At 36.7% G+C, this 14440-nt stretch overlaps 1 protein-coding gene across 7 annotated transcripts in view; it reads right to left on the minus strand.

Moving 5' to 3' along the window:
* Positions 1-14440, minus strand: part of nalcn (sodium leak channel, non-selective) — a 94816-nt gene that overhangs the window by 42398 nt on the left and 37978 nt on the right. For all 7 annotated transcript variants that reach the window (XM_039818051.1, XM_039818046.1, XM_039818045.1 and 4 more), the window contains 2 exons: positions 9524-9655; positions 7450-7617 (listed from right to left, as the gene is read on the minus strand). In XM_039818051.1, the coding sequence (XP_039673985.1) occupies positions 7450-7617; positions 9524-9655 (300 nt within the window). The remainder of the gene's footprint in view (positions 1-7449; positions 7618-9523; positions 9656-14440) is intronic.

Here is a 14440-nt window from a genome sequence, read left to right on the forward strand (position 1 = left end):
AATGCTTAACATAAAATTGAATAGCACAATATGTCACATTGTCACTGTCACAGATATGCCTTCCAGAATTTTAAACCCATGTTGGCCAAATACCAATGACCAGAATCGGATCAGTGCATCCATACCAGAAATGTCCAAATATTATACAATTCCCTCCTAAATTCGTGGTGGCTTTGTTAAAACATGCAGTTGAAGTGAATGTTAAATTTATTCTCAAATATAAAATAAATATTGTTCGTAAATAATTAAAAATAATTATCTTATTTTTTTTTTTTATTATTTTTTAAAAAAAAATTTAAATTTTAAAAAAAAAATTTTTTTTTTTTTTTTTTTTAACACATTTTTTTTCCCAGAGGGTGGGGGCTAAAGTAATAATCCATTTTTAGTCATTTAAAAAAAAAAAAACAAAAACGAAATTTGGCGTTTTTTCGTTAAAATCCAAAAACCAAAAAACGGAAATATGAGCTCCGTTTTCCCGTTTTTCAATGTCCATGCAATTTGAAAATTAAGTGGAAAATTGCTCGTTTTCAACTGTTGCTTTTTGTTATTTATCTTTCCGTTTCAACCCAAGAGCGAGAATACGGGCTCATTTTTTATAATGTGCATAATCATTGAAAATCTGATGGAACACAGGTCTCGTTTATAATGTTATTTTGGTCTTACGTCTTAAGATCAAAGTTGACTAAAAAGAAACCGCTCTGGACAGGAAGTAACATTAACGTGTCAAAATAAAAGTATAAGAGCTTTAATAACTGCCAGAAGAACAATGTACTTTGGCTTTTGCCTGTAGCTTGTCAGATTAAGCTACAGTTAATTATTTAGGGTTATATAAAGTATTTAATTGAGCAACATTCATTAATATAAGCCACAAAGGGAGTAAGAATGGATATTGTTTTAAAATAGAAATAGGATTATAATAATTTTTGCCAGAAGAATGAGGCACTTTATGAATACATTGTTTGCCTGTAGCTTGTCAGATTAGGCTAAAGTTAGCTATTTAGGGTGATATAAAGTATTTAATTATTAAATAATAAATTTTTAAATCACATGAAATATGCATTCATATATTATTAGCCTATGTGTGGCAGTTATTGACTAGTTACTCTAATCTTACACCAGCCAGTAAAAGGGCATCTAACACTTGTGTTGTCTTCGGGTTAAATTTTCGTGTTTTCAAAGTTTCTTATAAGAAATTTGGGTTTCTTTCCACCAAATTAACCAAAAATAACATGCATTGTTCCCTTCCAATGCTCATTGCAAGTAAATTAATATTCACAACTTTCATAACATTTTGGGTGTTTTATTCAAATTTATAGTAGTTATGGTCTTCCCCGGTTGAATTTTGACCTGGTAGTGCAATAAGGCACTATTGAGCTTTACAGAAGATATATTTACAAGATACAAGACACAGACAGACAGACACACACACACACACACACACATACACACACAATTGTTGGGTCTTTGTAAATTATAGAGTGTGGTCTAGACCTACTCTATCTGTAAAGTGTCCTGAGATAACTCTTGTTATGATTTGATACTATAAATAAAAGTGAATTGAATATACCAGTCTGTTATAATCCAAAACAACTAATAGTATATCCTCATCTTACTTAGAAATTAGGTATAATTCATGTAAATGAGGTCTGTTGATCATGAATGCAAAAAATAAGTAAAAAATAAATAAAATAATAAAATAAAATGTGTGGAATGAAGTTGGATAAAAGGGTAACCCAGAATTGAGTGATAAATTACTTTATGCTTTACGAAATGGTCAATTTAGTTATGCCAATAACATTTATAATGACCCAATTTATAAGACAACACAAGGGCTAAACCACTTGACCACTTAAATGAAAAGGCTTCTTTTGCGACAACTCCAGAATATTCATGTGACATGGTTGACCAAATTAACTGCCAATACAGTTTTTACAATCACTTTGGCACTAATTTCAGAACCTTGACGTCACTCTAGACACAAAACTCAAAACCAATGATAATTTTTCAAAACTCTAACACTTGTTTCAATTGCTTGCATACAATACACATAAACCAAAGATCATTTGTTCATTTAACAAAGATCATCTGTTCAATATGACACAACTTAACATCAAAGTACTACTATTTCAAAAAGCAATTCACACATTACAGTTCAGATGATTGTCTATTCATTCCATTACAATCATCTAACTATCAATTGATCCAACTACTCAAAATGATAAGTAACTGTTTAATTATCATTACAGTTTTTTACAATCACTTTGCTACTAATTTCAGAACCTGGATGTCATTTTTCACAAAACTCAAAACGGTCATCACTTGTAACACAGGCTGTCCAATGTTCAAAACATTGCATTGTGCATTCATATCTTTAAAGAAATATTGCACTTGCACAATCACTGGTTCAAAAAAATTATATATTGTGAAATACCATTGAAACATTACTTTAGATCACCCACACACAAGCTACCCATAGTTTCACTGGGTCATCGTTCGTACAATCATTAAATATTGTAGTACAAAATAGGTGATACATGTTTCATTATGGTACTACAAGTAAAAGTACTGCAGTAGTAGAGAGAATACTACAGACCAATGTGGGATACATGTATATATATATATATATATATATATATATATATATATATACACACACACACACATATACAGTACTTTATATATAAAGTATATATAAATTATATATCTCAATCATCAGTAACAAGTTGGCGGAATTGGACCAGCAATTCCAAGGGCCTGCATCCATACAGTGCAATACTGTCAATACAGTCAATAGTCTTAAAGGTGGTACATGGGAGCATAGCAACAGTGTCTGATAAACAGTAGTATATTACAGTAAAGAAGGATGATGAAAATTTACATCCATAAATAATGTAGTCTAATTGGTTCATGCTCCACGCTAAGTGGTGACAATAAATCTTGTTATCTAGAAACTTTCATGATCTAAACATGGAATATTGTTTGTCTGTTTCCATACAACTATGCATTAAGAGTAATGCAACAGTTACTTATCATTTTGTGTAGTTGTATGAATTGATAGTTAGATGATTGTAATGAAATGAATAGATAATCATCTGAACTGTAATGTGTGAATTGCTTTTTGAAATACTTTGATGTTAAGTTGTGTCATAATGAACAGGTGATCTTTGTTAAATGAACAAATGATCTCAGCTTTATGTGTGTTGTATCCAAGCAATTGAAAAAGTGTTAAGAGTTTTGAAAAATGTGCATTTTGATCATTGGTTGTGAGTTTTGTGTCTAGAGTTTTGAAAAATTACGTCAAGGTTCTGAAATTAGTGCCAAAGTGATTGTAAAAAGCTGTGATGATTGTACAAACGATGACCCAGTGAAACTATGAGTAGCTTGTGTGTGGGTGATCTAAAGTAACGTTTCAACAGTATTTCACAATCAATTAGTTTTTTGAACAGATGATTGTGCAAGTGCAATATTTCTTTAAATATATGAATGCACAATGCAATGTTTTGAACATTGGACAGTCTGTGTTACAAGTGATGACCATTTTGAGTTTTGTGTCTAGAGTTTTGAAAAATGACATCATGGTTCTGAAATTAGTGATTGTGAAAAACTGTAATTTGAGTGTGATGAAGAACTCTGTGATGCAGATACAACTGGGCCACATTGCAAACTTCTCAACATATTAGTGAGGAAGCTGCCATGTTGCTTCTCTCATCCTGGTCTCCTCAGGCCCTGCAGACTGGACCACACTTGTGGTTTACTGCCACTTGAGTCCACAGCACCATACAATATATGATAAACATGCACCAGCCTTTGTGAAAGTGTATGTTCTGAGAGAGAGAGAGAGAGAGAGAGAGAGAGAGAGAGAGAGAGAGAGAGAGAGAGAGAGAGAGAGAGATCTCGGTTGTAACATTAAACATTTGCATGATTCTGTGCCATCTGCTTCTCCTCCAACAATACAATGGCAGTAAATATTTATATTGCTTACGAGGAGATGTCAGTTATCTTGATCAGAAAAATAATGCATTGCAAAGTCAGGACTGGTACCAATTATTTAATTTACAAAACACAAAAGCACATAAGCAAACAGCAGCACATCGTTTTTGTTATTTAGTTCTTTGAGTTTTATGTTATTACGGTGTTATGTTCTAAGTCTTATTATATGTGCTTTAGTTCACTTGTTTATTTCTATTACATTACATTAAATGACATGTCATTTAGCTGGTGCTTTTATCCAAAGCGACTTACAATTAAGTAAAAGGGAGAGGGAAATCGGAGCACCTGGAGAAAACCCCATGCAGACATGGGAAGAACATGCAAACTCCAAGCAGAAAGGCCCCGGGCCACCAGGGTTCCAACCCAGTAGCTTCTTGCTGTGAGGCCACAGTGCTTACCATTGACCATTCCTTATTGTAATTCAACCACACAATACCTATCATGAATTATATTTTATTATCCAATATTGGCCAACTACTGTTTCAAGGGCTTAGTATGAGCAGTGAACATCTAACGAGCAGGATGATCCAGGCACAGGTCCAGCAGTGAGGAGGTCTACCATGCTCACCGTGAACTCTGGTCCAGTCTGCAGGGCTTGAGGGGACCAGACGAGGATGAGAGAGTCTCCAGTACACTTTAAATTGTTTATTTAAAAAATGTTCTTCATCACATTGACATGTTCACTTGTAACTAATGTGGTCAACCATGTCACATACAATATTCTGCAGAGCAATTTATAAAAGCCCTTATATTTTTTGCCTTTTTTTTTACTGGCTGATGTAAGATTAGAGTAAAACTAGTCAATAACGCCACACATAATGCTAGGGGAATGCAGATTTTATTTAAAATGTGATTTAAAAATTATTATTATCCTATTTCTATTTTAAAACAATATGCATTCTTACTTAATTTGGTTGAAAGAAACCCAAATTTCTTATAAGAACCTTTGAAAACACGACAAATTTAACCCGAAGACAACACAAGTGTTAAGATTGGTGTAAGATTAGAGTAACTAGTCAATAACTGCCACACATAGGCTAATAATATATGAATGCATATTTCATGTGATTTAAAAATTATTATTTAATAATTAAATACTTTATATCACCCTAAATAGCTAACTTTAGCCTAATCTGACAAGCTACAGGCAAACAATGTATTCATAAAGTGCCTCATTCTTCTGGCAAAAAATATTATAATCCTATTTCTATTTTAAAACAATATCCATTCTTACTCCCTTTGTGGCTTATATTAATGAATGTTGCTCAATTAAATACTTTATATAACCCTAAATAATTAACTGTAGCTTAATCTGACAAGCTACAGGCAAAAGCCAAAGTACATTGTTCTTCTGGCAGTTATTAAAGCTCTTATACTTTTATTTTGACACGTTAATGTTACTTCCTGTCCAGAGCGGATTTCTTTTAGTCAACTTTGATCTTAAGACGTAAGACCAAAATAACATTATAAACGAGACCTGTGTTCCATCAGATTTTCAATGATTATGCACATTATAAAAATGAGCCCGTATTCCGCTCTTGGGTTGAAACGGAAAGATAAATAACAAAAAAGCAACAGTTGAAAACGAAGCAATTTTCCACTTAATTTTCAAATTGCATGGACATTGAAAAAACGGGAAAACGGAGCTCATATTTCCGTTTTTTGGTTTTTGGATTTAAACGAAAAACGAAATATCGACCCGTTTTTTTGTTTTTTCGTTTTTGGTTTAAAACGAAAAACGGATTATACTTTAGGGCCCTGACCACAGAGCCTTAAGGTTAATCACTTGTGACTAAATGTCAGCTGTTTGAACTGGGACCTACTTGGGAAAATATCAGCAGTGAGAGTAAATGATAAATTCTTTCTCATGAGTGAGTGAGGCGCGTAACTCCCAGTTGCTCTTTAAAAACTGCTCATTAGCCAAAATCAGAAAACTAATATGAATGTGTGCAAATGTAATGTGTGCAAGTTATTGCTGCAAATGAAAACTCTAGTGAAATTACACTTTACAAACTTGTATTATATGTGCATGTTGTTTAGCTACAGTATGTTCTGAGCTGTTCCCTGTTTGAATTTGTTAAAACATATTTTTTAATTCTTTAACTTAAATAAAGAAAAAAAAAAAATTTTAAATTCCCATCCAATTCTTTTTCCTCAAAGCCCTCCATAAATCATGAATGCGATGCTATTCAGTAACTAATTATTAGGATAATAGAACATCTTGCCAGCACATTTTTTCAAGACTGTATTACCATGCAAAAATAAGGTAGTGTAACAAAAACAAAAAACAAAAAGATAAAGGCCTATTACTGAAATGAATCACCAAGCTAAAGCAAGTGTCAAGTCACTGTAAGTCAATTTGTATCTTTTAATGAAAAAAAAACCACATTTAACAAAAAACACTATTGTTTGTTTTCGAGCAGTAATATCTAGAATATGAAAAGAAAAAAGAAAAATAATCTAAGAACAGCCAGTCAACAATTACTTTCAATGGAATGCAGCTGCAGTATACATGTTTGCATGTGATTGCTTGAGTGTAAGCATTGCACATGTTTGGGTGGCAGCTGTTGAGAGAGTCAGACAGGATCAGGGCAGCTTGTATGGTCAAGGCTCATTAAAGACATATCAAGAAGCCCTTTCCCATCAGATCCTTCCCAGAGCTTTTCATTGTCACGTGCCCTACAGCAAGGTGACAGGGTTAAATGCTGGACAGAGTGCAATACTTAAAGGCTCTAGGGGGATGATAATGCCACTGTACAAGGCACCATTGGTTCATAATATACCCAGTTGATTTATAGCTCTGCCTTGAGAACTGGAAAAACTGGGTAGTCATAAAACTGGGCAACTGTCCACACTTTGGAGGATGTTAGATCAAACACATGCAAACGTACAGGCAAACTGAATTTATAGAAAAAAAAACTGCAGACCACCACCACTACTAGATACATCTCTATTGAGGCCAAATGCATCACACATTATTGCTTTCAGCAACAGAATGATCGAGACTTCCCCAGCTCTCTGCCTCACATTCAGGAATTGAGGACTCAGACTCAGCTTTTTGCTAAATGTCATCAAATAATTTATACTTTATACATCAAATGTCCTTGAAATATGTGTCATGACTGAAAAACACTACAGTTTAACTCAGAAACCACTTTACTGAATCTCTGTTAGAAATTTGTGGTGACAATACATCTTAAGCATTTCGAATGAATAAAGGAGAGGTTTTAACAGAGGAGACTGATATGATTGATTCATACTCGTTAATGCATGGTCACAGGAAAGAAATGTCACGAAATGATTCACAGCTTCTGTTCTTCACTGCAATTTTATCTGAAGTGTGGATGATTTAGTTTCATATTTAGAATATAAACAGATTCATGTATGTTCACACAGGCATGCATTTGTGGAAGTACATATTGTAAAAGTGTGTGTGTGTGTGTATGTGTGTGTCCATACCTGAAAGTAGGTGAACTGAGAGTGGTAGAGGTCAGGGTAGATGTGCAGCGTGGTGCCCACCACCAGGAGAGATTCAAACTTGTGCAGAGAGGAGCTGATGTAGCCGGTAAAGCCCAGACACCAGATTTTCAGAAGAGCTTCCAGGTCAAATAACACAGTAAAGGCAACCTGTGATGAAATGGAGAAAATAGTAATCAGGGTTGGCATTTACTCCCTGCCACAATAAATTCCAGTCAACAAAAAGCTATTCTACAGTAGTTAATGTGGTAAGCTATAGTAGTCCTATAATGTAAAGAATATTTCTGTGCCATGAAATATGCTTGATTAAGATTATGTTTTTAATGTCAGAGATGAGGGTTAAAAGCTGTTTATTAAACGGATATATTCAGTGCTACAAGTCATGGTCCACTAATGGTGCCAGCTTTTTGATTCAGCTGCTTGCTGAGGAGAGCAAGCCAGACATAACATGGTGGCCGTTTCTCCACCAATCCTTTCCTGGTTTTGGTTTTATTATAGACAGACGGACAATATATTGACAGTGAGAAGAGTCAAATGAAATGGACTTGAGAGACTATTAGTGCACTATAAGAGCGGTCAGTCAGTGGTGGAAAGTAACTAAGTACATTTACTCAAGCACTGTATTTACCAGTAAGAACAATATTAGGTAACTTTACTGAAATATTTCATTACATTTTGCATTAAATTACATAGGGAAACATTGTACTTTTCAGGGTAATATATTTATTTTACAGCTATAGTTACTTGTTACTTTGCAGATAATGATTTAACCTACAAAACATTTGTTCAATTTATATATATATTTACAGATTTACAGATTAAACTACCTAATAGTAAGTAGTTCAGACCCCAGAAGCTACAACACTAAAATCTGTATGTTAATGAATGGAGTTTGAAAGACTTTAGGTTCTAACATAAGATGCTACCATATGATGCATCATGGAAAATGTAGGATTTTGTTTTTTTGGAGCTTGACCCATAGTAGGGACTAAACATCCAGATATATTGCTCTTTGTTGACCTGTTGACCGATTTTGACCTTTCTGTTTTAAATCTGTCTTTTACTAAGCCACCAACTTTATGTCCAATACTAAAACCTTGGATGACTCCTTTCAGTGAAGGATCTAAATGCTTCGACCACCACTATCTTCAGCAGGGGGGAATACGGTAAGTATCAGAGAATAAAATTGGCACCTCACCAATAAAATGTGCATTTCTCCATTTAACTCTAAACCAAGTGCCTCCACTTCCTATTTTCCCTTCACAGCCTTCACACAGATTGGAACAAATCTGCAGATCGATGGCTGTACGATATACAGTAGATAGAGGGAGTGAGAGAAGGTAATATTGTGTCTGTTTTTTCCCTCCTTTTTCTTATCTCCTCCATTCAGCTGTGTGAGAGAGAGAGAGGTATGAAGGGGACGGGGGAGGTGGGCACACTCCTCACCGTCTTTGTTGGAGCTTTACCACCTGCATACTGATGACATCAAACCAACCTGCATGACACATACAGCAAAGTGTCGTGTGCATGTGTGTATACTTCAAAACAAAAATGAGTCAAATAAAAAAGAGCAAAAATACAATTAAAATATGCACATACTAAAGTTGATCAATTAGTTAATACAGTACAAATGAAATGTATTTTGCCCATTATTGAACAATAACTATACGGATGTATGGATTATAAACTGCCTGATATCCTAAAGTTGCATCATGCATCATGTAAGTGGACAGAGTAATGTGATGAGGCACTCAGATTATGCAGGATTAAATCTCGTTTAATAACAGCCCATGTGCCCACATTGGAGGGGATTCAAAACAAGGACGTCTACTGTAGAGCAAAACCAGCGTCTGTGCCATTTAACAGGCTTTTAACAAAAGATGATCTCATACTGTTTTTATCTGATAAAACAAATAAAAACAAAGCTTTTAATAAAAAGCCTTGGTCAAAGGGCTTGTGTTAATGTTGAAATCAAAGGATTGAGGTGGACACTTGGGAGTTGTAAGAAAAAGCAGGATATGAAAAAAACAAACAAAAAAAACCCCAAACATCTCACCTCTGCCAGGTAGAACTCATCATAGTGCCTGCGGTAGTTCTCGCCTTTATAATAGTTGCTAGCAGCAACGATGACGTCCACAGCGACCATGCTCAAGATGAACATGTGGAACACAGAGGACCGCATCAGTTGCTGTGGAAACAGAGCAGTGTTCAATTGCAGTCGATGTTAATTGCGCACAACAGGCAAAGAGGAAAGAAGAAGTGCATAGAAAATCATCGGCCATATGCATCTGTGTCACACTGAACCTGATCAATTTCTGGTTTGGATAGAAGTCAGGAATACCATGATAATTAAGTACAGCATTGTCTAAGGTAAATCATTTTCAGTCTGATGAGGTTATAAGTCAGGCACAAGACGGACAGACAGAAAAATAGTTATAATGCACCACTGAGCTAGACTAATTACTCTAAAAAAGAGATAGCAGTGGTGATGAGATTTCTTAACTCAGATCTGATTTTTCCTCAGTGTAAATTAGTTCTCATATATATACTGTATATATAGAGAGAGACAGACCAAGACAGATGATGGTCAGATGTTCAAAGACAGAAATAATATCATGTGATAGGGGGGTACAGGGGTGGGTTCTTTCTTTTTGGATGTGCCAACTATAGACTATACTGTATATTAAGAGGTGGAAGCAGGCAAAGAGGGCCAGCAGCTAAATTGCAGGAAATTCAAAGTAATCAGGAGCCTTTCATTGGTTGCTGGGAGAAACATCCAGCCAGACAGCAGAATCAGTGTGTATTCAGACAGCCGGAAACAAGAAAGGGAAGGGGCAATAAATGTATCTTATTTCCTGTGGGAATAGCAGTGGCATTGAACGCCTACAACAACATCACATAATAAAAACAATCATGCCTTAAAAGAATGTGAGGAAAACTAACCCCCAAAAAGTCGGACAAAACATGCGCTCCTCATTTAGACAAACACTGTAACTGTGCGTTCCTTTGGAGACAATATGACAGATGTGATCACAGCCTTGTACTGCATGTATGCGGCATACTGAGCAGCTTGTGAGTGGGTAGAATACCTCACCCTAAAAAAAGACTTGCATGTGAAACTGGTAATAGGAAGGATTGAAAAAGTGAAAAATGAGAGGAAGACTTCAAGAGAGATGAAGAGTGTTTGCAGCATTACTGGAAAGATCAAATTCACCGCAGGAAAACGGGACCACTGCCATCCACCCACAAATACACTTACTTATAACACAAACTTTTTAAACTCTAGACTGCCTGATCTGCAAGTGGTGCTTTGAAAACAAGTGATGATGATGGAATTAGAAGATACAATTATCTATTGAACTTTAAACTCGTGGGTAAATTATGTATTGCTGTTTTAAGGAACAACAAAAGGGTAAATAGGGAAAGAAAAGAGAAAAAGGGATCATACTTTGTAAAGTGAGCACAACTAGTAAGTCATCACTTCTTCAAAAGGCTGTTTTAGGGTTAAGACTTGGTTTTAGGGTTAACATTAGATTTACAAAACTTTTTGGTCAAGATTAAAATTAGGGTTCTTCTTACATCTTCCCTAATCATCCCTTTACTGTAATTAATAAAACTCTGGTAAGGGGAACATTTTATACTGGCCCTAAAAACTAATTAAATATCAGGCTGAAAAAGCAGTGTTTCATTGCCCTCTCTGGTTGAACGTTTCTAGTCTGTTTCACTTTTTCACACCAATCTGCTGGGTGTGGTTTTATGTGGTCTGTTGGACCTGTAACTACACCCAACAGTGATGTCACAGAGTACTGACACACCCTTGAGTAAACCACAACACAACTGCAGGGAGGTGGGAAGTTAAACCACCAGGTGGTCAGCAAAAACAAGCTGGTGTTAAGTTGCTTTTTAAGATAATGCAACACGTCATGAATACACAGTCATTTACACAACTGTGAAACTCCCTGCCTGAGCATCACAGGCTGGCCAAATCCATAGCATCTTTTACATTTACTTCTAAAGACCCAGAAAGCCTTTCCCTAGTTTTTAGGTACATTTTTGCTCATTGTTTTATGTTTCACTACTTTAATAGTTTATTACTAAACGCAAAATGCTATTACTCTTCTAAGCTCAGCTGATGGCCCAGACCGATAGAGCTGCTAGCCTTTGAATTGACTGTTTTTGCACAACATGCACATATACCACTCTACACACAGTGCTTAGGCTCCCTGACTGAGATTGAACGTGACAAAGCAGTTTGACATTTCCAGCAACCAGACGCTCTCCCCCATGGGTGTTTTGGCTGAACGGAGTTGTGTGTGTATGTGTGTATGTGTGTATGTGTGCGTGAGGGAGCGAGCTAGAGAGATAGAGGCAAACTGACAAAGAACAGAAAGTACATGCTTGTGCGTATGAAACGGTTGATTTTCTCAAGGTCCTGACTTTGCCCATATTCTCTCTCAGCTTTAGGGAATCACACTGCTAAGAAAAGCTGGAGAGCAGTGTGCATCTGTGACCTCTGTCAAATGGAGATATAGTACAGTCTGCCCATCCAGCTCTGCCACAGAATCACCTTTTAATCTTTCCCTCACATTCCCCTTTATTCCCAAAATTGGCTTAAGATGTGGTGCATTTCACCAGATAACGCTTTCAAGTTGTTGCCAAGGCAAAATGGCCTAGTTCGCCCAATGCAGCCGGTGGCCCTCCATATATGGCCTTAAGATGTCAGAATCAATTCAACAGCATCAGTTGTGGGACAAGATGGCTCTCCCCTGCTGTCTGATGTTTCTTAGCTTGTGCATCTCTGAAATCCTTTCACACGTGTTTGATGGATGTTGTATATTTGTGTTGCCTCTGGCTGGGTCTATGAAACACCAGGTGCTCATTGTGCACAGGCACACGCATGCACACACACGGACATGTCAAATATTAATTTCTAATACATGACAGAGTACATTCTGCAAAATACAGCATGTACTCAGCTCTCATTTGCTTGACTGCAACACAATAGAAATTAAGTATACAAATAGTGTTGTAGATAAAAAGATCATTTCAAGTGGCATGTAAATTGGTATTTGGGGAAACAGTACACGCTCGGTGTGCTTCTCTGCAGTAAAACATGAAAAAAAACATTAAAAATAAGACAAAGTGAACACCACAAATTTCTCTTTTCATCAAGCCTTCTGGCTTCTTGTTTCGGTTCTTGTGTTTTTGATCACCCAATTTATGCCCAGTCAATTTAAACAGTGCAGCAAAGCCTCTCTCTCTAAAGGGTGTCTGGTCAGTGTCACATAAACTGCAATCTCACAGATGAGGTGAGACAACTTTCAGCTGTGCTCATAAGAGCTGTCCCAACATGATCCGCTGTCAATAAGCATAACAATCCTCTGGACATTGGACATGCACCAGGTATAATGCATATATGCATTATACCTGGTGCATGTCCAGTGGCTGCAACTGTCATGCAACTAAGATAGAGAGGCAGACTGACAGACCGACTGCCTCCTCGTGCTCCGTCTGTTCACTCAGACTGCCAAGGAGGACAAATGCTCTTTCCGCTGATACATGAGACGAGTGTAGCACATGTGCACGTAGCTGGCACAATACAGGAACAGTATTTGCACAGGAATTGTCACCAACAGACTGCGCCATGTTCTGGCACTGTCTCCAGCTACAGTTATCTCCTGTTTACTGGGATTAAAAAGAAACTGAGTGGGATTACAGACTGCTTCACTTGACTTATCTCGTCAGTCTCCTCACTGGCATTTGTTGACAATGAATAAACATGTGAGGATAATCAGAGTTCTGTCAATGCTCTTTTCTTTTTCACTGTATGGGATACAACTGAACACATTAAAAAGATGTAGAACAGGTATTTTTAATTCAGAAGTCTTTTGTCAAACTGGTGAACAGCACACAGCTAAATATCTATAAATCCTAATATATCGTAAATGAGTGTGTCTTGCTGGGTTGGGGATCTGGTGAAGTAGGAGCTCTTTGGTTTATTACGGTCCTGACAAGAGCCGGCTGACTCATGTCTCTGGCTGGAAAACAGGTCTTAATAAAACATTATAGTCTGCATGTCTGAGCCCTCCAACTCTTAATAATATCTGCTGTGCATCGCCACCTCTGTGTCCAATTCCTGTCTGGCTATTCCTTACTGAGTTTTGGTTTATTTTATTCCAGCATAAATCACTTAATGTGCACCTGGCTGATTGCAGTCTATACCAAATAAACAATCTGATTCAGTTGTTGTATTCTGTCTAAGAGTGTTGATCTCATGGGAATGGTCACATCTCGTTCACTCATTCCTTGCAGGCCATTTTGTTTTGCATTGTACACATATATCTACCCTGATATGCCCCAATGCCTTTTTTTCACTTTCACCATCTATAGCAATCTTCTCACTGTGATTACTCTCCTCCTCTCTTGTTTTTTTTCTCTCCAGCCAATTTCCCTTTCTATGCGCCCTCCCTCTTCTTCCACACGGAGACAAACTGACCTTAACCTTGACACATTGAGCAGCTATGTGTGTGTGTGTGTGTGTGTGTGTGTGTGTGTAAGCATAAAATGATGCAAGTGGTGTCACTGGGAAAATCCAGAAGGCAAAGATCTGTGACAGGGGGAAAAGGAGGGTTCCAGAGAATCAATAGCCTCTGGCTTGCGAGGGAGAGGTCAAAAAGTTGTTCCTTACATTGGACCTCAGTACCCCCCAGTGAGCTGCTGGGCTATCCATTACTCTGCTTTTAGCTTTGTGGACAGAGGGCTGAGGCACGAGGAGTGAGTAGCATCAGCTGCTCATCGCCAAAGAGGCGAAGCTAAATTAATCACATTTTCCTCCTGGATTACTAGAAGTAGGTAGCATTTATCACAGCTTACATACCCTTCCCTAGTGGACATTTTAAAGCTGTTTTAATTATTCTAATACATAATTCCTTAGTCCCTTGATTTTTTTATGTAGGGTTATTTAGTCTATGTT

The sequence above is a fragment of the Perca fluviatilis genome, chromosome 12, assembly GCF_010015445.1.
Source record: "Perca fluviatilis chromosome 12, GENO_Pfluv_1.0, whole genome shotgun sequence".
NCBI lineage: Eukaryota > Metazoa > Chordata > Actinopteri > Perciformes > Percidae > Perca > Perca fluviatilis.